The sequence below is a fragment of the Chelonoidis abingdonii genome, chromosome 1 (genome assembly GCF_003597395.2).
Source record: "Chelonoidis abingdonii isolate Lonesome George chromosome 1, CheloAbing_2.0, whole genome shotgun sequence".
NCBI lineage: Eukaryota > Metazoa > Chordata > Testudines > Testudinidae > Chelonoidis > Chelonoidis abingdonii.
The window spans coordinates 109,878,753-109,901,249 of NC_133769.1; the positions used below are offsets into that span (position 1 = coordinate 109,878,753).

The 22,497-nt window shown below is 44.8% G+C and overlaps 1 protein-coding gene across 1 annotated transcript in view; it reads left to right on the forward strand.

Moving 5' to 3' along the window:
* LOC116826442 (uncharacterized) overlaps window positions 1-22,497 on the forward strand; it is a 64,534-nt gene that overhangs the window by 15,830 nt on the left and 26,207 nt on the right. Inside the window, exons 8-11 of the mRNA XM_032783172.2 lie at window positions 1,573-1,693; window positions 2,510-2,595; window positions 3,410-3,534; window positions 5,006-5,065. Of these exons, the coding sequence (XP_032639063.2) occupies window positions 1,573-1,693; window positions 2,510-2,595; window positions 3,410-3,534; window positions 5,006-5,065 (392 nt within the window). The remainder of the gene's footprint in view (window positions 1-1,572; window positions 1,694-2,509; window positions 2,596-3,409; window positions 3,535-5,005; window positions 5,066-22,497) is intronic.

Here is a 22,497-nt window from a genome sequence, read left to right on the forward strand (position 1 = left end):
GGTACAGGCCGCATAAACCTTCCCACATGCGGCCTGCAAGTGCCATCAAGCACACTCAAGCAAGAGAGGGCACACAAAACTGGAGGGCCTGGTGTAATCACACCAAGGAATTGGAGAGATGCTGGGGCATCCATGGGGAACGTTGGTGGTTCGAACTTCCCCAGGTCACTGGCTGGAGTGACCTGGCTCAGTTCGGTCTCGAAGGGGGGAGAGATGTGACGAACTGGGACTGTTCCTAATGTTTGCTCTGAATACTGTGTTGGTGCCTCAGTGTCCCCTAGGCAGTTCTTAAGTATCTGGCAGATTGCTACAGAGGAAGGGCCAGTGCACCTAATGCCTGGCACTCTGTATCCTAGCAACTGATGGCCTGGGCCCCTCCTCCTCTGCAAAGGTGCCAACTGAAGGTGTTGGAGACAAAGGGATCAGGTGACCTCCTGGCCCGGAAAGGAGCTGAGCAGAGAGGAGGGGCTGGAGGGGTTGGTTAGTCTGGAGCTACCTGGGGATAAGGAGTGAAGTGCAGACCTAGGGGTCTAGGGCTCACTGCCCCCCAGAATGGACCCGGCCGAGGGGTCTGTTCGCTGTATTACAAGCTCTGTTTAGACCCTGTTCCTGTCATCGAATAAACCTCTGTTTGCTGGCTGAGAGTCACGTCTGACTGCAAAGTGGGGGTGCAGGACCTGTGGCTGGCTCCCCAGGACCCCCGCCTGGGTGGAGGCTCGCTGTGGGAAGCGCACCGGAGGGGCAGAGGATGCTGAATGCTCCAAGGAGAGACCCAGGAGGTGAAGACGTGTGAGCTTCTTGCCCTGAACAAGTCTGCTCCGAGGGAGAGGAGGCTCCCAAAGTCCTGCCTGGCTTTGTGGGGAGCAGTTCCAGAGCATCGCCCGCGGACTCCGTGACACTGACTACCCAGACCACTGCCAGCAGAGAACTGCTATCCACCCACTCAACCATCCCACAATCAAGGCCACAGGAAATCTGGTCTGCCAGCATTGCCAATGTGAGGACCAGCTGCCAGGCAAGGGAACTGCTTAGGCAATAAGTCTAAACTAGCCATTTTTAGGAAATCTCCCACTGCTGCAGCACCACCATTGGCAGCAACAGTAGGAGCACTAGTGTAGACAGACCACAGACGCACAGGTGTTACCACCACCCACTCGTCTAACCCTGCTCAAAGCAGGTCTAGACAACAAGGGAGCCTCTTCTTAAAATGTTGTCTTCATGTCTCTGCTTTCCTCACACATACACCTGACATATACACAGACCTCCCCGCCCCGCATCAGAGTTTACACATACAACCTACAGACTCGTGTAATTTATGTGTTCCCAGCTGTGCCTAATCCACAAAGAATGTGTGTGTTATAGCCCCCTGCTATGAGGCCTGATTCTTCTTAGCTCAGTCTGCAGAGACTTGTGCTTTCAGCTCTGGAGATCGTTGGTTCAATCCTTGATGTCAGGGAACATTCCATCACACTTATGTGCGCGCGCTCTCTCTCCTATGCCTTGGTGTTTCACAGTTTGATTGGATTATTCAGCTCACACAGACACAACTAACAGCTGTCTCTCCTCTCTTAGCCAGTACATTGGCACTGGGCCTGGGCAGTGGAGTGTTGATCGCAGTGCCCTGCCCTAAGGAGGACGCTGCTTCAGGACAGGTCATTGAAGATGCCATCCAAGAAGCTCTGAGCAACGCCCGGTGAGAAACACTCCAAACTTTGTCCTTCATTTACTCTGTGGTTGTGACCACATAAGGGGCTTCAGTGCTTATCATAAGTACTCAACTCCTTGGCACAGACCAAGGATGGGCATTTTAAAAGAGAACAGCATTGCCTTAAAAAAATTAAATATTCTCATCTCCTTTCCTAAATCAGAATTTTTGGGCAGAGATAGAAATTGTAAATACATTTATATTTCAAAACAAAAATGATTTGAAAATTAGCTCCCCCTTTCACTTTCCCCTGCAACTATTCATTGTGTGTGAAATTCACCCTTGTGCAGATGGCCAAAACAAGATCTATGTACTACTTGAACCCTCTTCTGCAGAGAGGTGAATTTCACTCCATATCAGTAATAACTCATAAGGCAAGCTAAGGAAGTGCAGAAAAATACTGTTATTTGGAGGTGAGGGAAACCCAGAACACAATTTTTAACAGCTAAGTAAAAGGAGGAAATATTTTTCTAACTATTTGCATTGAAAAATGAGTAGTAATTTAAAATCTATACTTAGATTATGTTGCAGATTTCAGGGGCCCCAGATTACTCTTGCTGTGATCATTTTTCTAACCTATACTGCAACAAGGCTGTAGTGCAGACTATGTCCTTAATCTCAGGTCTGGGTGACTCCTTGATATGATTTTCACTATAGTTCTATGTACTGTGTACTGAGGCTTGTTTACTGGGCCTTAGATGGCATGCAGTTATATAGCTAGATTATCTGTTAGTATCCAGTGCGTCCACTCTGATGCCCTGCTAGCTCACTTCTTATCAAAAGGCATTTTCTTTTTGTTTGCAGGTCGAAAGGGATCACAGGAAAAGAGCTGACTCCCTTTATGCTACAGAAGGTGAATGAATTGACTAGTGGAAAATCGCTGGACTCCAGTATCCTTTTACTAAAGAAAAAAAATATTCCACAATCCCCCCTGAAAAAATTTAATTGGACAGGTTGACCACAAAATACTGTCACTGTTGCTAATCTGGAAACTTGAAAGGGCAAATACTGTAGCATTTCAAAATGGCTGAATGCACAGAAACAGTTGTTAAACTTGTTAATAACACTCTGTCTCCCTCAATTTCTGCTGTAAAAACTGGTGACTGGCAAGGAGAGGAGGTGCTCTAAAGCCAAGGCTCTCCTGCAATTTTCAGGACAGGCAGTACACCAAGCACCCAAGCTACCAGGCTCCCTCTGTCTTAGAGAGAAGACTCTGGGCATCATTATTATATGTCACTTGAGTAGCATTTGTGCTTGAGCGTGCTGGAGTATGATCAACCACCCTGCATTTGGGGAGAAAAAGGATGGCCCAGCAGTGAGGGAGTGCACTTGGGAGACAGGGATTCAATTCCCTAGTCCTCTACAGACTTCCTGTGTGATCTTAGGCAAGTCAGGTAGGGCCAGATCCTCAAAGGTATTTAGGCACCTAACTGTTAGACTCCCCATCTGATAGCGTTTCCCTGAGTCCGAGGTGTGTGGTAAAGATAAATGCCTTTAAAGATTGTGAGGTTTCCACGCAGTAGGGGAATCTGGCATATGTACAATAACTAGAGTGGAGTGAATCAGGACCAAGAGGTCCCCCTGTGTTGCTGTCCCAGCCTCCACTTCCTGTTCTCTTCCCCTTAGGGAAGGGAAGTTCCTACACAGGCTTCTCCCAGGCCAGGTTCTTGCTGTTTATTTCTTTAAAAAAGAATTTCCATTCAGACATTGCTCTGATCCAGAACAATGCCAGAGTGGGCAGCCGCATAGCTGTGGCCCTGAGCAAGATCCAAACTGCCACAGGGAAGGGCAACCTGCTTCGGTGTGAGAAAGTAACTGCACTTAGGCCTGTGAGTTCTCTGCTCTTCCATGTATAGTGCCTATCTACAAATAGCATTATAGATAAGTTCACAGCCAGTGTCCGAAACATGGTGACTCTTCACTGTGGGGCAAGGACCATTCGTTCTGCTGTAAACAGTTGGAGAATCAATGTTCACTCTCTTTAATTCCCTCAGGTGCTTTTTAAATGCTCTTCACTCTTTATTTTTATTCCCCCTTTCTAAATGCTTCTGTGAGCCAGAGGCTTCAGTGATTAGCACTGGCATTGGCCTTAGTAATCAAAGTGGACCTCTAGCACATTCAGCTTGGGTTTCCTACAAATGTCTTTAAGGTCCTATCTTGTTTTCACATTTCCTCCCTTCCCCCCACATAGATAACCTTTCCCAACACACACATCAACTTAGTTGTCAATGCAAGGTAAGGTCATGTCTGCACTATAGAGCAGGGGTCTCAAACTCAAATCACCACGGGGGCCACATGAGGACTAGTGCATTGGCCCGAGGGCTGCATCACTGACACCTTTTCACACAATGATACAAACAGATAGTCAAAAATGAAAAAACTGAAGAGTAATATAGTATGCTATTAAAAGGCAATGTATTCACTTTTTAAAAATGGTAATGCAAAGAAGGGTTTTAATAAAATATAAACACTCAGTAATGCACCTCATTCAAAGGACAAAACATGCATTTACTTTTAGAATTACTTCGGTTAAAGCCCCCACCTCTGCCCTCGGCCCCGCCTCCACTCTACCCCTTCCATGAGGCCCCACCCTTCCCCGCCCCCATTCCAACCTCTTCCCCAAAGTCCCTGCCCCATCTCTGCCCCCTCTCTGCTCCTATTCCAAATCCTGGTCCCGACCTCACATCTTCTTTGCCTCCTCCCCTGAGTGTGCTGTGTCCCTGCTCCTCCCCACTCCCTCCTGGAAAATCCTAAGTGCCACCAACAGGCAAACAGCTGTTTGCGGCGGGAAGTGCTGGGAGATAGGTGGAGGAGCAGGGATGTGGCACGCTCGGCTGGGAGGTGAGGGGAGCTTGGCTGCTGGTGGAATCAGTGCCTATGGTGGGCCGTAGGAAATAGGCCGCGTGTTTGAGACCCCGGATATAGAGCCTTGGCCAATATAGCTATGCTGGCAGAGCCCCCTAGTGTAGGCACAGTGTAAACTTGCAGAAAGAGTTATTCCGCTGGCATAGCTACACCCCTTCCACAAACAACATTAGCTAGGCTGACAGAAGCACTCTTCTGTCAGCCTAGCTGCATTTACACTATTTGTTTGGGGGGGGGGGTAATTATTTTTTCCACACTCATAACCAACATAGCTATGCCAACAAAACTTTGTATTTTTGGTGCTGTGTGTGCGTCTAATACCCTGCATGCCTCAAGCAATTTATTCTTCTGCAGCTGGCTTGAGAAAAGCAAACAAAACTCAGCACTTCTTCTGGCCAATTTTTTCCTCCAATCTCCCCTACCCCTCTTATTAAGGTGGTGATTGGAGGCATCAATGTGGACTTCATAGCCAAGGCGAGGAATACCACCATACAGGTACTGTATCTAAAGCATGCGTAGACACTACCATTCTCAACCACTTTCATGCGAGTTCCAAGCATGTATCTGAATATGGAAGTGCAGAGTGGGTGCCTAATGTGCCTTTATATATGGGGAGGGTACAGCGTCATGTATTGTTGTAATACCAGGGTGGTCAGTAGGTGGACTGTGGGTCAAATACAGACCACCAGATGCTTTTGAATGGACCCTGGAATATTTTTATTAACTTATTATCATCATTGTTTTTTTGTTTTAATTATTTTCTCAAGTCTAGACATTGACTATACCTTGACCAAGACATTGGGACCTTGACAAAAGATAATTGACTACCTCTGGTGTAATATGTGTATGTGGGCACACATCATAGCCTAATCTGACCTGCATCCAAGCTGATCTCAGTGCATTTCATGGCAGGAGAGGAGGCACAAAAGTGGCAATATACCACCTTTGTGAACCTCATGTTCAGAGGCTGTCTTCTGGAGACTGCTCTGACCCAGCTGTGTAAGTTAAGGCAGCTCAAATTTACATCCAGCTGCTCCCAAGCCCAAGGGGCTGTTCTAGCAGAACAGCTGGTGCACAGAGCTGCCTGCCAGGCTCCCATTTTCTCCAGTCACATCCCCGGTACCAGATGCTGGAAATGAGGCTATGGAACAGCTATGCTACTTCTGCAGCACCCTAGGATAACCCTTATACACTGGCACTTCCCAGGAGGAAGTTTTTTTGTCCTTTTTGTTGCCAAACCATAGCAATGCAAACCAAACAGAGTAGGAGCCAAAATCTGGTCCAATGTCTGTATGCAGAGTAGTGAGGGTAGGTTTATTTTTATTTGTGTGTATAGCGCATATCAGTGTGTCAAACTGCACAGACTATAGTTTGGCGAGTAAGTGTATAATACAGTTCTGGGGGTGTGTACACGAAGCATGTGTGTATGGGTAGAGAACATTTACGTAGGGGGAACTCCTATCTGCACAGAAACAAATCTTAAGAAGTCTTTCACAAAAGCCGTGGTATTCCAGGGACAGCAAATCTGCTTAACTAACTTGGATTTGGATGGGAAATCACTTTTAGTTTAAAAAAAAATGAAATTGTAAATGTCACCAACAAGTAATTCTCTCACTTTTTTTTTTAAGGAAGTATCTTTTAAAATCTATTTGGTGTCTCAAGAGTTTTGTCTGGAAAAGAACTGTGTCATCTCCATTTCAAAGCATGTCTGCTTGCCTTTAAAATGTATCTGTATTTTTTATTTTTTTGTTTTCTGATGGGAGGTAGTGTACAGTACAGAATAATGCTTTATGCATTTATGTGAGGTTGAGTGATACTCCTGGTTGGCCTGGCTTAAATTACAATGCACTGATTGCTGAATTAGGGACTAGGGGCAAAATCCTGCTCTCGAATATGGTATCCTGCTCTCTGCACCTGTGTAGGGGAGTAATTGCTGGAGGAATCCAGCATTCATAGCTAGGGAACATGAACAAAGAAGTTATATTGCACACAAAAGTAATAAGATGTGGCCCATGCCAGATCACTGAGAGTGAATTCTAGAGCTGAGAACACCCTGTTGCTGGTCCCCAGGAGTTTTATCTGGGAACTGACATCAGAAATAGCCTTAGTGACAGCAGCTGTGACAGGGCACAGAGGAAGAAGCCAACTGTAAAATACAAGATCCCTAGTCTATTTAGGCTTTTAGGGCCAGATTTTTAAAAGAGTTCTCATTGTTCTGCATTGCCTATTCATATCAGAGCATGGGTGTGATGCACTCTCATCATGCTGTCCCTTTTAACAAGAAGACAGCTGCATTCTGTACTGGTTGTAGCTTCTGAGTGACTCTCAAGGGTAGCCCAAAATAGAGTGCTTGAAAAGGAAAGTAATCTAGCCTGCGGCAGAATGGCCACATTTTTTTAGCCAGATAAAGATGCAAGGGGAGGCAATGCAGCTACCATGGTATGTGGAAATCCAGAAGCAGAGAAGAGTCTATTCTTTTCCCCTAGAATGCACACCACCTTGACAAGAGGTGGATAAAGGCCCTCAATAACAATGAAATCATAGTCCCTATTTAGTTCCTCCAAATGCTTTCTCCTGCCAGCAAGCATCACCTCTGTCTTGTCTTGAATAAGCTCAAGTGAGCAGGTTTTCATCCAATTCCTATCTTAGAAAAACAAAAGGAAACAGGCTCTGTCAGGGCTCAGCAAAAAACAGGGAGAGAGAGCTGAGTATCACCCTCATAATTGTCCAAGGAGATCCAGAACCTGTTCCACATGGAGTCGTCTGTTTTTGCTGTGAAAGCAGGTTGCTAGTTTTTCCATAACAGTAATCACCTGCTGCTTTAAAAAGATGTTCTGTTTAATTTCTCTCCGCTGCTATAAGCCTGATCAACCTTAGGGGGGTGACAAAGCTTCACATGCTCTGATCTATGCACAAAGCGATGGTAAAAGAATTGTAGTGGCTGCACTCTGTTTCAGGAGACTGAACAATACAAGGAATTTGCAGGGTTTGCTGTGATGGGAAGAATGAAATAGGGACTGAAGAATTGGGCATGTGAGCACCTTTCAATATTCTTACTGGAGCCAGTTTTGAAATCTGTGTAACTGGGATTGCTGGAAAATGGATTATTTGTTTTTCAGTGGACTCACACTGTGAGCAGGTTGCTTTAACATGAACATAGGGATGAGTTTTCAAAGCAGTGCCCTTGACTCACTCAGACAAGCATCCTGGCTTTTAGCTCCTTGGTGGGATTTTTTGAGGCTACATCTATTGCTGACAGTGGGTGTCAGAGTTAAAATAGCCACGCTCAGTGCTTTGAAAATCTGCTGCAGTCAGATGGAGCTATGTAAACCTTGCAGCATTCATATACGCAACCACTTAGGGAAAGTAGAAGAGGAAATTCTTTACTCCTGGTAGTACTGAAAGCAAGCAGGAATTCAAAAGTACCACTGACAAATTTAATCGATGGGCCAAGTGGATGAAGGCTAGAGGCAATAATAAATGACAGGCGACAGGCAACAGTCAATGGTGAGGGGAGAAAGACTGAAGGGATACCCAGGTGCTTTATTATAAAATGTTTCCATTTTTATTTGACTCAGTTCTGTGTTTAACCAGCTAAGTGTGAGTGGTGGAATGGTCCCGCTACTGTGGGGAAACTTTCCTGGCTTATACACTACCCCAGTGAAGTAGGCTAACGAAAGAATCTGAGTCCTCACTCCCACTTCCTTTACCCAGAGGCCTCCCTGCCCTTCAGGACTCCCCTTCCACTCTCCTGTCTGGCAGATTCCTCGTAACCCCAACAAGGCTCGGCCCAGGATTCCTGGGGGGGCTCGATCCCCAACCCTGCTGTGGTCACCTAGGACAGGGGTTAGGGTATCCCCACTCCGGGGTACTCTCTGTGCACTGGAAGTTTTCCTGACACGCTGATCATTACATACAGTTCGAAGCAAATACAAGTGATTAAACAATCAATTTAAAAAAATAAGGAAAAAATGGGAAAGGTTAAAGGAAAACACGTCACCCTGCTCTGTGGCACAGGGACATAACAACCAGCATCTCTGGAATGTAAGGGAAGTTCAGTCTGTTCCTCACACATCCCAGACCTCCGACCCACGCCCTAGCTGTGCTGCAGGGATGCTCCAGGTTGGACACTTGCTCTGGCGGTGGCCACATGCTCTCAGGCTCTAGGTGGCAGGACCCTTCTTCCAAACATCTCCCCACCCCGTCGCGGTTACGATCCCCCTTCAAGTCTGGCCAGCAAGGCCTCTTGGCTGGGGGCATCTCCCTGCGCTGGGCCCATTGCCCAGGGTCCCCCTCGTACTCCCCAGCTGTTCACCGCACCCGGCTCTGGAATGCTCCGGCTCTAACTCCAGCTTCACTCTGCCTCTGCTCCAGCTCCAGCTCTCTGCCTCAGCACAGCTGCTGCTCTGTCTCCAGCAACCTGGGCTGCTTCTCTGGTTGCTGCAGCTCTGTTCCCAGCACAGGTCTGCTCTGTGAGCTGATTCTGTGACTCTGCTCCCAGCACCAACCTGCTTCCTGGGCTACTTTTCTGGCCCCTCTCGATCTGGCACGGCTCTGCTCCCCAGCTGAGCTTGGGCCCCTGCTTTCTCCTTAGCTCGGCCCCACTCTGTCTGTCCCAGGCAATTCTAGCTCACATGGAGGATGGACCCCCTGGCCTGGTGACTCCCTCATTACACTGCCTGGCCTGTGAGTGCGGCTAACTTGGAGCTTTGGCCTCTCCCCATTGTCCCTGGGGACTGTCAGTCTCAGGGTCCTGATTTCACATCAGTCCTTCCCCTTTCTTTTGGTACTGGGAGCTAGCCAACCAAAATACCCCCGAGTTTTAGTTAGGGGATAAGAGTCCCCTTACATAAGGCTCTCTGATCTCTGGGACAGCATTCATACATACTTGTGAATATGTGAAGTTTTGACTGTTTGCCAGATCTGATGCTGTGCTCTCAGGGACAATACTTTTACATCTCAGCCTTATACGTGGTGGGAGAGAGGGGCAGAGGAAATGAGCAACACTTTTAGACTAGGCCCAGAACAACTGAAAAAGTTGTTGATGGGCCGTGCATTCTGACACCCTTTCCCTGCAGGAGTGAAGTGCCAGCACTTTCTTTTAAAGTACTATAAAACAGTTTTATTTAAAAATGGGGTCAAAATATAAAAAAAGATACAAAGATGTAATAGATGCCAAAGGATTAGGTCATTGCTGGGTTGGTCACTGCAGCTAGGCAAAATGAGCATTTGCTGTTTGGTATATGCTATGGACAACACAAGAGTTTCTTTCCTTTTAAATAACTGTTTGTGTGTATATTAAGGGATAGTACACAACTGTGAAAGCTGTTAGATTCACAGACTATACAGGCAGTTACACAACTAAATGATGAGAACAGGTAGTAACCCCAGAGTATTAACAATTTATTGTTACTGGCTTTTTTCCAGCTTCCAGTGTGCATAGTGCAATAGAGCATGGACTGGTAAACAAGCAGCAGGCAGAAATGCAGGTGACTGAAAACTTGGGAAGGTAGGATAGCCTTGTGATTACAGCATTGGCCTAGACATCAGGAGATAAGAGTTTAATTCCTTGAGTCTGACACAAATTTAATTTCTCTGTGCTTATTTCCCTGTATCTAAAATGAGGATAATGGTAATTCTTTCTTCCTGCCTTTCTGTCTCTCCTGTTTAGTTTGTAGTACAATGGGGCCTTGATTTCTGTTGGGATATTTTTCCTGGAAGGCTGGAATTATTCTGTGTCTGTATTTCAGTTTGAAATTATATGTTGTGAGTAGTAGCTTTTTCTAAAGCCCACTTTTCCTTGTATGTTGTCTAGTCTCACCTTAAATCATAAGATTCTTTTGTGAGCTATAGCATAGCGATACATTTCTCAACAACGACTGTTGCTATTGTGAATAGGTGGCATTCTGCAATGGGAAATACTCCATAATATTACATGCTGTATTTGGAAATATTTCCCTGAATACAGTAAGTTGGATTTGTATTAAACCACATGTTAAAGGTATAACACACTGGCTATGTTTTGTCCCTCTCTAATGGCTGCTCCACATAGAGGATGAGTCTACTGCTCCTCTACCAGTTAAATGAGTAAATCTGGTAGTTGGTAGCAGTAATAGGCATTTACAAGAGAAAAGCCTACTTGTAATACCAGCTAATGGCATTACATGTTTAGCTCATGTGGTAGGGGCCTGGCTTTTGGTGCTGATGCTCCAGATTCAGTCCATGCACATGACCCAATGTGAGGACTGTTACAAAGGTATTTTTCAGGCTATTTGTGTGACATCAGAAAGTTTGGTTCCAATGGCCATGCCAAAAAATGTGTCTAGTAACTTCTCTGGCTGCAAACATCTCTAGCAGCCACTGGGAGGCTGTATGAGTTCATTTGGTTAGTGATAACAGCTATGTAGCCGAATTCTCTCTAAGGTGGCAAAGACCCAGTGGTATGAAGATGACTGTGTATCTTCTACAGGACTCTGGAACTCGATTGCTCATTTCACTTCTATATGCAGCAAACTGCCTGTCTCTGCATCATTGTGGGCTGCATAAAGTCTGTTGGTCCTTCAGTTCATCCTCTTTGTCTGAGCCTTTGCAGACAGCGTTTCCCCACTTAGATCTACAGTACAGTTGGTTGAAATATTTATGAAAGGATGACCCTACTAGTTTGTTCTGTTAAGTCAGACATTCAAATGATTGCAGATGCTGCAGACACATGGGGTTCAGCGTGGGGAGGTCATTCGTGGCTCTCTGGGTGAGGGCAGGGTTCTGGAGCAACCCTGGGGTTAGCTTAGCTCATCAACTGCAGCCAGGCATCCCGGCTCAGGGGGAAAGGGATGCGTTCATTTGCAACCCAGGGAAGCTACACTGCACCTCAGCCAGGGCTCCCCAGGATGCAGGATCCCTGGATAGGGGGCAACTGCCCTTCCACCTAAATTGTGCTCTTGACCATGAGCATTTCAAGTTTTTAAAAAGGGGTGGGAGCAGTGGCCCTTTTGCCCCCATCTCCGGCACCTACAGGGGGCTGGCTGGGGATGCATTTTAGTCCTCGGCACCCGTGTTTAAACGTATGCTTAGAAAATATTCCTCCCCTCCTTGAAATCTCTGGGATTTCCAGAGCAATGATAATCCTCACGACCTCCCCTGAAAGAACAGGAAAACGTATTGTTAGAGTTCCCTCATCATTTTGAACTTTAGGGTACAGATGTGGGGACCCGCATGAAAGATCCTGTCATAAACAGATAGTAGAAGTTAATAGCACAGAAGTACTTTATATCTCTTTGACTGTAAAGGGTTAACAAGTTCAGTAAGCCTGGCTGTCACCTGACCAGAGGACCAATCAGGAGCCAGGATGTTTGTTTTCTTTATTTGCAAATGTGCATTGGCTGAAGGAGTTCAAATTGTATTTTGCTGAACGGATTTTAATTGTACTTGAATACTTAGGCTGGGCAGAGTATTCCCATGCTAATAGCTAATAAACCTGTGTATCCATTTAACTTTACAAGTATATTTTTACGTTTGTTTTTTATCTCTTTAAGTAAAAGTTTCTTGTTTAAAACCTGATGTTTTCTTATTCTGATGAACCCAAGGACTGGTCTGGATCACCAGGAATTGGTGGCGAGAAAAGGAGGGAAATGGGGGAGAGAGCTACTATTCTCTCGTGCTGTCAGATGACGTCTCTCTCAGGGAGAGTCTGGGAGGGGGAAAGTTGAGGATGGAGGAAGTGAATTGTCCTCTCTATTTTTGAGTTCAAGGAGGTTTGATCACAGTGATTATCCAGGTAACCAGGGAGGGGAAGCCTGGGAGAGCAACGGTGGGGAAAGGATTTTCTTTCCTTGTGTTAAGATCCAGAGGGTCTGTCTTGGGGTTCCCAGGCACGTTTGGGGGGGACCAGAGTGTACCAGGCACTGGAATTCCTGGTTGGTGGCGACGCTACAGGTTCTAAGCTGGTAATTGAGCTTAGAGGAATTCATGCTGGTACCCCATCTTTTGGACGCTAAGGTTCAGAGTGGGGAATTGTACCATGACAGATCCCCTAAGCTTATTTTTACCAGCTTAATTAAAATGCACCCAAGGCACAAATCCTTTCCTGGAAGGTGGCGGGTGCATTTTACAACTTTCCAATGCCACGCATAGATGAGCTCTTGGAGAAACTGGGACGTACCCAGTTTATCTCTACCTTACACTTAACCAAGGGGTACTGGCAAGTACCGCTACATGAACCTGCCAAGGAAAGGTCAGCCTTCATCACCCATAAGGGGCTGTATGAATTTAAGGTGCTCCCTTTCAAGCAGCCAAAAGGAAAAAATGTGTCCTTTTAAAATCCTGAGGTCTGTGCTTCTGGTTCAAAATGATCCCACCGTGCTGCCACCATGTCAGGGTTCCCTCCTCACACTGAACTCTAGGGTACAGATGTGGAGACCTGCATGAAAGACCCCCCTAAGCTTATTTTTACCAGCTTAAGTTAAAACTTCCCCAGGGCACAAATCCTTTCCTTGTTCTTGGATGGTATTGCTACCATCACCAAGTGATTTAGACACAAATTCAGGAAAAAGGGCCACTTGGAGTCCCTGTTTCCCCAAAATATTCCACCAAGCCCATTCATCCCCTTTTCCGGGGGAGGCTTGAAAATAGTATACCAACCAATTGGTTACAATGTGAGCACAAACCAACCCCCTTGGTTTTTAGGACACTGAAAATCAATCAGGTTCTTAAAAGAATAATTTTATTTATAACAAAAGTAAAAGAATCATACCTGCAAAATCAAGATAGAAGGAAACTTTACAGGGTAAGTAAAAAGATTTAAAACACAGAGGATTCCCCTCTGACTCTGCTTTCCAGTTACAAAACAGGAATGAAATTACCTCTTAGCACAGGGAAAATTCACGAACTAAAACAAAAGATAATCTAACACATTTCCTTGCCTTACTTACAGTTTTTGTAATCTTAGATGCTCATTTCAGGTTTGTTTCCAGGAGATGGTTTTCCTGCCTGGACCCTCTCTCCGTCCAGAGAGGGAACAACCAAAGAGAGCACAAGCAAAACTTCCCCTGCCCCACCCCCATTTGAAAGTATCTTCTTTCCCCATTGGTCCTTCTGGTGAGGTGCCAACTAGGTTAATTGAACTGATTAACCCCTTACAGGTAAGGCAATTCCGTACAGCTGCCCTGTGTATATTTATGACACATGTTTCTCTGGTTCATGCACTAAGAGCGCTAAGACCTGTTGATAATAAGCGATGACACCCCAACTATATTGAGAAAGATTTTTCACTCGCCAGGTGGGGTGAGGCAAGTAGCCTGTCCTGTTTCTAGCTGGAGGATTTGGGGCTGCTGCTCATCTCAGCAGGAGCCAGGTGAGGTAACATACTGGTGGGGGAAAGCAGAATTTGTTCCACAGCCCAGAATCTGACAATGTGTGTGACAGACTGACAGAGCACTTTAAAGAAAGCAAGAGAAAGTTGAAGGAATGGGCAGGAGGAGAGAGAAAGCAGCAGCCAGACAGATGGAACAGAAGGGCATTCATGAGGACGGAGACATTTGGGGAGAGAATGGAGGGGGAAAGGATATATAGATAGTGAAGCAGACACTTCTGGGGACAGAGGGAAGGATGCACAGCACAGGCAGACATTGCAAAGCAGAGGATTAATCCGACACGATCTATTAAATGATTTAAGAAGGATATTCCTACATTGCTTAAATAAGGGACTGAATGGGTTGGAGGCTGGTAATGGAATACAGAGCCTTTTGCCCAAGGGCCAGTGGTTCCAGTCCAGTCTGAGTTGGTCACTGTCTTAGCACAGAACTGTTCAGATCACATAAAACACTATAATTGTATATTATAAGTAATCTCAGCACATAAGGCCAATATATTCAATGAACTAGAATAGCATTTCCCAAACTTTTTTGGCCACAGAACACATTTTGTAGTCGTTTGGTTCTCAAATAAAAAATTTCGTTATTTATGCTCAAATATATTTTATTTTATAAAACAAAGGAAAAATACAAATTTAAAATAACTTGAACTAACAATTTCTAACTGGAAAGCGTGTATAAAGTAGTACAAAAATCAAGTGCAAGAGTCAAAATTAAAAACAGCGTTCTACTTAAAAAAACCTGTTTTTATATATACACGAACATCAAACAAATTAGATTTTTACTAGGAAAATCTATTTTTATAAACAGAAATACAAATTTGGATTTAATGGGATTGGTGTTTCTGTGTTTTTCTAGCACAAAAGCGCTTAATATTAGGAATAATGCTGGAAAGTTGAATCCTCATGTCAGGCGCAGCATCAAGTCTATTCCTATATTTGGTTTTTGTTGCAGTATAGCACGAAAATCCCGTCTCACAGAAATAAGTTGTAGCAAAAGGAAGGAGCACTCGAACTTCACGTTTAGCCACATTAGGGTACTCTTCTATTAGGCTGCTCCAGAAATTATTCAGCAAAAGATCCTTAAACTTTTGTTTCAAATCAGAGTCAGACATTAAGTCAATTAGGCTTTCATAATTGTGCGCAGTAAAGCCAATTGGTTTGGCTGTAATTACAAATGGATTTCGAACCTAAGCATTATCATCAGTAGTTGTGGGAAAATATTCTAATAAAGAGGCCTGCAAGTCACAGAAGTGCTGTAAAATGGTGCTGGAAACTTCTTCATGGACTGTAGAATTTATTTCAGTCAGAAATTCATGTACTGTAGGGAACCAGTCGAAGTTATTCTGTTCTACAGAAGATGCCCAGAATTCCAGTTTATTTTTTAACAACGAAATTTTATCCATTGTAGTAAAAATGGTCACATTCTTTCCTTGCAGTGACAGATTAATTTCATTTAATTTTGCAAAAATATCTGCAAGATATGCAAGTCTCAATAGCCATGCGGAATTTGTCAGTCATTAAATTTTCGTCCTGAATTATCTGAAGTGAAGAATACCGGTAGTTCACTACGAAGCTCAAAAAACCTCACAAGCACTTTTCCTCTGGATAGCCACCTCATTTCCATATGTAAAAGAAGCGCTTTGTGCTGACTACCCATTTCCTCACACAAAATTTTAATTAACCTGGATTAAAATGGTCGAGATTTGACAAAATTGATGATTTGCACTGCTTCATGGAGCACAATTTTCAGATATGCTGGTATTTTTTTAACTGCAAGTGCTGGTCTGTGTAAAACACAATGGCTCTTAGTGCCTTCTGGTGCCACACTTATGATTCTGTTACAGCTCCCTTCATCTTACCGATCGTTGCCCGAGCATCGCCAGTACATACATGAATACATTTTCCCCAACTAATTTCATGCTTTCTGATAAAATTATTGATCCAGTTGAATATTTCTTCTCCAGTTGTGTTGCACTGCAGAGATTCACATAAGAGCAGGTCCTTTTCAATAATATTATTAAATCTATTGTGACAACGTTCCTCCTCTACCTTGGTGGGTCCTGCGCTTATTGGCAGATTTGCTCACCTCAGTGATCTTCCTCACAGTCTGGATCAACTCCTCCTGTGTCTGATCAGGAGTTGGGAGGTTTGGGGGGGAACCCGGGCCCACTCTCTACTCCGGGTTCCAGCCCAGGGCCCTGTGGATTGCAGCTGTCTATAGTGCCTCTTATAACAGCTGCATGACAGCTACAACTCCCTGGGCGTATTCCCATGGCCCTTACTCCACAACACATCTTCTTTTACCTCCTCAACACGGACCTTCTCCTGGTGTCTGATAACGCTTGTACTTCCTTAAGTCCTCCGCAGCACATCTTCTCACTCTCAACGCTCCTTGTGCCTCCTTGCTCCATTATTGCTCCATCACACACACACACTTCTCTACTCTTTTGACGAACGATTTATATAATCATCAGGAAACATTATATAAAATTGAGTATATATCCGTATTGCCTAGAACTGGGAAGGACCCTGAAAAGGGTCATGGATCAAGCCTGCTTCCACTTAGCATACTAAGTACTGGAATTTTTGTCCAGAGCCCCAGGCCTCAAGAAATTGAACTCACAACCCTGGTTTAGCAAGGCCAATGCTCAAAACCACTAACCTATCCCTCCCTGTCCCTTGCAGGGAGACTTACAGTATCGACGCTTGACATTTTAGCAATTGGAAAGGAATAGGCCATGGTATCAGATTTCCAAACCAAACATAATCTCGGAATCTGCAATATCCAAGGATTTAGAAGATCACAAATAAATTATCAAGTTCAAAACTCATGAGAGCAGTCCTTGTTTGGTATACACTAAACTCTTTGTTTAATGCATCCACAATGCAAACCTATGATTACATACCCTTGTGATTCGCTGTTTTTCTTAAAGCCCAGATCACAGACATTCTGGATGCAATGAGACTCACTTTCATGGGAAAAAAAAGAAGTCCTATCTTTCACAGTTCTTGGAAAAACTAACAAACTGAAAGCAAGATGGACCTACCTCCATCTATCCCTGAAGATCCTCCCAAGAGAAGTTAGCTACATTTACATGCAAAGCAAAAAATTTTCAGCTCAACATCTCCTTTGTAGCACCTCCACCATCCACAAAAATCCACAGGATAGCCCGGACAGCAAGTTTCTTTCAGATTCCCAGATGGATGCCAGACGGTTCTCTCGCCACGCAAAATCACGAACTAGCTGGTGGTTGACATCCATTATCCACATGTTACTTAAAAATCCTCTTGATTGCTGGAAGGAGGGCACTGCACCCACTTATACAGCAGCTGCGAACAAGGCCATTCAAGCTTTCATGCTCTTCAGCAGTTTCCTCTCTAAACTCTAGTAAGCTTAGGCCAGTTGTTTCCTAGGACTGCATTAATACGCACATAGAGAGATCTTTAATGTGACTTTTCGCGCATTCCTTCTTCTGCGTGATGCCCAAGCCAGAATCATATTCAGCTTCATATTCGCATTGTTGAACTTTTGGGAGCGGGGAGTCTTGCCAGAAGTTACATTTGTCACTCTTTTGCTCTCTTCATAACATAATACGAAGGCTCACTGTAAGCTGGTTCCAAATAACAAGTTACTAACTATACGAAAAACAAGGTCTTCAAATCTGTACACACTGCTCTCTGGCAGGGTTCTGAGGCTTCTGCAATTAAAATAGGAAGGCCCACTAGAGGGCTCCAAAACATAAGGAATTCACCCATTCCTATAATGCAAATATTCCATTCTGTAGGATCCGCAGGAGGTAATATCTCCCAGAATTGTGGGATGGCCGTATCCGGACCTGAGCGTAATGATGAGATAGCTGGTATCAAGTCAATGGCAGCTCAGAATCTCTTGAATTTGTGGGAGTAAGAGAGGAGATTTGTGATATCCAAGCCCTGTCAGCCTATAAGATGGGCTGCTTTACTGGAGGGATAATTGTTTTGACAGGGAAAGGGTGGAATATGGCTGTGCAGAAGCTGCAGGCACCTGTTCAGAGCTAAGTATTCCTCTTTCTGCTTAGCATTGAGTTTACTTAGCAAATTGCTGTCTTTGTGCCATAGATACCCTAGATCTAAGTGGTGTCTTGGTGATCCCAAACCACAGAGGAACAGAAATGGCTTTCAAATTCAAGTACCTATTTCAAAATACTTCTATAGTAAACCTATAACTGTACATGATGGAGTACAATGGAGTATTTTCACTGCTCATAGCCGGGCTAATAACCTCATGAATGATCAGACTCAGTCCAGCAAGGTAAGATACACCGCTTAGCATCACATATATATCCAAAGATAAAGCAACAATATTTGAATCTTTAAGCATCATAGCAATTCAAAATTATGAGGAAACGACCAACACTTTAGAGTTCTACTTAAAAGAAACTCAAGGAAGAACTGCAAGGAATAAGACTGAGATGCACTGGCAAATCCACAGGACCTGATAGTGACGGACATCTCTCCACTAAAAAGATCAAATCTTTGCACAGAATAAACTCAAAAAAAAAGTATAATTCTGCAACAGAGAAATAAATGCATTTTAACTGTAATGTTGGATAGTGCATTTCATTAATCTTGATGTCATTTTTCGGACTTGGGGATTGTATCTTCTAAATGATCACTTTTCATGTCTTTTGAAGTCATATAGCATTATAAACTGAGAATCAGGAAGAAAAAACATTAACTGGATAAAGCACTTTCAACAATAATCTGGCGTTTCTTGTTTGCCACCAACAGAGAATCTTAAGAACAGAGCTATAAACCGCCAAGCGGGCCATAAATTCTTTTTGCAGTTCATTTCTTCTTCTTTAATATGCGTCTGGGACCTGCAGATACTCTAGGCCGATAGATCCCAGATGTAAATAAATTATGCTGTGTAACTGGTGACTGTAAGGCTGGTGAAACTGAATGACTGGTGCCTTTTACACATTCTACCTGCTAAGATCGTCCCAGAATTTTTGTTTAATGTAAAATTTTGATTAATTAAGTCTCAGATAACTAGGTTCAAAGTTTTTGCAACCTAGTAGATAAGTGGTAGATTAAGTCTAAATTACATTTAAAACAATTCTCCCTTTTTAGTGCCACCCCTTCTATTCGCTCACTCAGAAAATAGTTCCGAAACTGCTAGTCCAAATACAAAAACTTTGCATACTTTAAGTTAACATAAGCGATTCCTATAATATTTACGGATCTTCTGTACCTTCTGCCCTTGTACTGGTGCAACCTGGTACAAGAGATTCTCCTTCATTATGAAGTAGGGTCCTGGTCCCTGGGTTTTCCCTTCCACGGGGACCCATCTATTTCAGTCACCTCCTTCCTAATGTTGTCGTACCTTGGGTCTTCAGCTTGGTCCCATCCAAAATTTCCTCTCCCGGAGCTAATCTGCCCAAGATCTAGGGGCCCAGTCTCTGTTGCTCTACTGGTTCAGAAAGTGTTAGGGTGGGGTCAGACTTGGGTGCTTCTCCCTCCCTGGGTGCCCTCCTTTTCAGCTGCTTGGGTCCGCCTACCTACGAGAGCTACCCTCTGGCTTTGAGTCAGTATTCGGGTTCCAAGGCCTTAGCTGCCCTCCTTTCCTTTTTGACTTTCTACCTTGTCTGGAAATGGGAAAAAAAATCTGGGATATTTCAGAGAAGACTAGGGTTGACAGTCTACTGTGGATGCCTCACTAACTTCAGGGTTCTCTTTTCTCCAATCCTCCTACTGAGAGTAAGTTTCCAACCCTGGGAAGTCCCTCCCTATGAGCACCAGGTATGGGAGTTTAGGGACTACACCTGCTGCTACCTCAGTAGTGGTCCTGAATCTTGAGTTTTACTGGGATGGTGGGGTAATAACCAACTGTCCCATGGACGCATGTTATCCCTGTACACTTAGCCGCAGCAGCTGACTACACTTGATGAGCTTCCCCGAGACAAGCGTGATAGCACTCCCCGAATCAACCGTGCCACGGTCTCTACCCCATTTAGTTTCACTGGTCTGGTGTACATATGTGGGGTTAGTGAGACCCCCACAAGGTGGATTAGGGAGCATGGGTCTGCCCAGTTCCCCAGGTTACGGCATCGGCTCCTCAGCACTGGGACACTGTGCAGCTATATATCCCCATCCCCGCAGGCATACATCTGTATGGAGCCCTAGGCATTCCCGGTCTCTTGTTTGGGCAATCTAACATCATGATCCTCTCTTCTCCCTCCGTGCTTCACTCTTTGTGGCTCTGGTGGCCTTCAGCCCTCTCTTTTTGCACCTGGGCCCTCCTGGTGCCCAGTCACCTGAGCTCTAGGGCTTGGTGCTGCTAGTTTAAGCCGGGTGCCTCTTCCTTAACTGGTCGAGTCAGCTCCTTCGCCATCTTCACCTCTCTACCAGTGCAACAATCTCATCATAGGTGGAGGGTTTCGTTCTGGCGTACCCAGGCACGAAGGTCTGGCGGTAGTCCCCTCATGTATCGGTCGATGACCAGAACCTCTAGTATCTCTTTCGGACTCTGGGACTCTGTTCGCAACCACTTTCGTGTGAGATGGATGAGGTCATACAATTGGAGCACGGAGTTTGTTTTCCTGGTACTCCACTTGTGATATCGTTGGCGCTCGCACTGCGGTCGTTACCTCAGATCTGGCAGGATCTCTGCTTTCAGCTGGGGGTATTCTGCGGCAGCCTCTTCAGGCAGATCATAGTAAGCCTTCTGGGCCTCCCCACACAGGAATGGGGCAAGGATGCCAGACCACTGATCTCGAGGCCAGGCCCCCGTATGGGCTGTCCTCTCAAAGGCCAGAAGGTGGCCTCTGCATCATCCTCCCGTGTCATTTTCTGCAGCCAATGGCTGGCCCGTATGAGCTGTGTCCCATCATGGCCACGATTCAGCTCTGTAAGGTCTTTACCTGGTTTACCAGTTCCCACACATAGCCTGGTCTTGAGAAGCCTGGTCCATCAGCAGGCGATTAGTCTCTTGCTGCAGCCGCACTGCCTCCTGTTTGGGCAGCTACCTGGACACGGGTAGCCTCCTGCTAGGCCGCCGTAGCTTATATCAATGCCCGTACTACATCATCCATTGTGGTGGAAAAAAAACCCCTCCATCTTTTTTTTTTTTTTTTTAAATTTTTAAATCACCCTCCTTCTTCTGCCGCGCTGTGCACATCAAATCCCACTTCTGACACCAGTTGTGACAAAGTTCCTCCTCTACTTGGTGGGTCCTGCGCTTATTGGCAGATTTGCTCACCTCAGTGATCTTCCTCACAGTCTAGATCAACTCCTCCTGTGTCTGATCAGGAGTTGGGAGGTTTGGGGGAACCGGGCCGCTCTCTACTCCGGGTTCCAGCCCAGGGCCCTGTGATTGCAGCTGTCTATAGTGCCTCCTGTAACAGCTGCATGACAGCTACAATCTCTTTGAGCTACTTCCCCAAGCCTCCTCCAAACACTTCTTTATCCTCACCACAGGACCTTCCTCCTGGTGTCTGATAAAACTTGTTATCTTTAGTTCTCCTAGCAGCACACCTTCTCACTCTCAGCTCCTTGTGCCTCTTGCTCCCAGTCCTCACACAACTTCCTCTCCTCTGGCTCCTCCTCACCAGACTGGAGTGAGCTCCTTTTAACCCCGTGTCCTGATTAGCCTGCCTTGATTGGCTGCAGGTGATCTAATCAGCTGTCTGTCTTAATTGGTTCTAGCAGGTTTCTGATTACTCTAGTGCAGCCCTGCTCTGGTCACTGAGGGAACAGAAAATACTCCAGCCAGTGATCAGTATATTTGCCCTCTACCAGACTCCTGTACCCCACTGGTCTGGGTCTGTCACACTATATTGGACAAATACTAGTAGCACAGCAAGTCCTGAAATGGACTCATCTAGTTGCAATGAATACTCATGGCAAATTTTTAGTCGGCAAACTAGCTCTTTTTCTATGTCATCGGCAAGATCTTTAATACTGTGTGCAACAGTATTATTTGACAACTGTACAGCATCAATTTTTTTACCAGACTGCTCACTCAACATGCACATTACAATATCTTTTGCACAAGGCTTGATAAGCGTTTCTGCAATAGTGTAAGCGCTATATGGTAACTTACTCAATAAGATGCCTCTGTTGCACTTTTGTTGTCTGTTTTAGCAATTTTAATCATCAAAAGTTTACAGTTTCCAAGTGAGTCACGCTTCCTCTTGAAAAAACTTATATCTTTGTATTCAGCATGCTTGGTTTCCAAATGCCTACGAAGTTTAGCAGGAGCCAATGAATTGTTTGCTAGTATTTTGTTGCACATGATGCACTGCTCTTCAGGAACATCTTTATTTCCAACACACGTAAAACCAAAAGACAAACAACTTTCATCATACTTTTGTTTTGGTCTTTTAACACCTGCTTCTTCTTGTTTTTTGATATACTTCGGTGGAAATTCTTTCACCTTGGATAACTCACTAGTACTAACAGATTTTTCAGCAACAAAAGACTGGGATTGTTCATCCTCACTTTGAAGTGTCATAATATTTTGCTTGTTCATTTCGGCCACAGTTGGAGTACCAGAAGAACTTGCTTTTCATTTCAA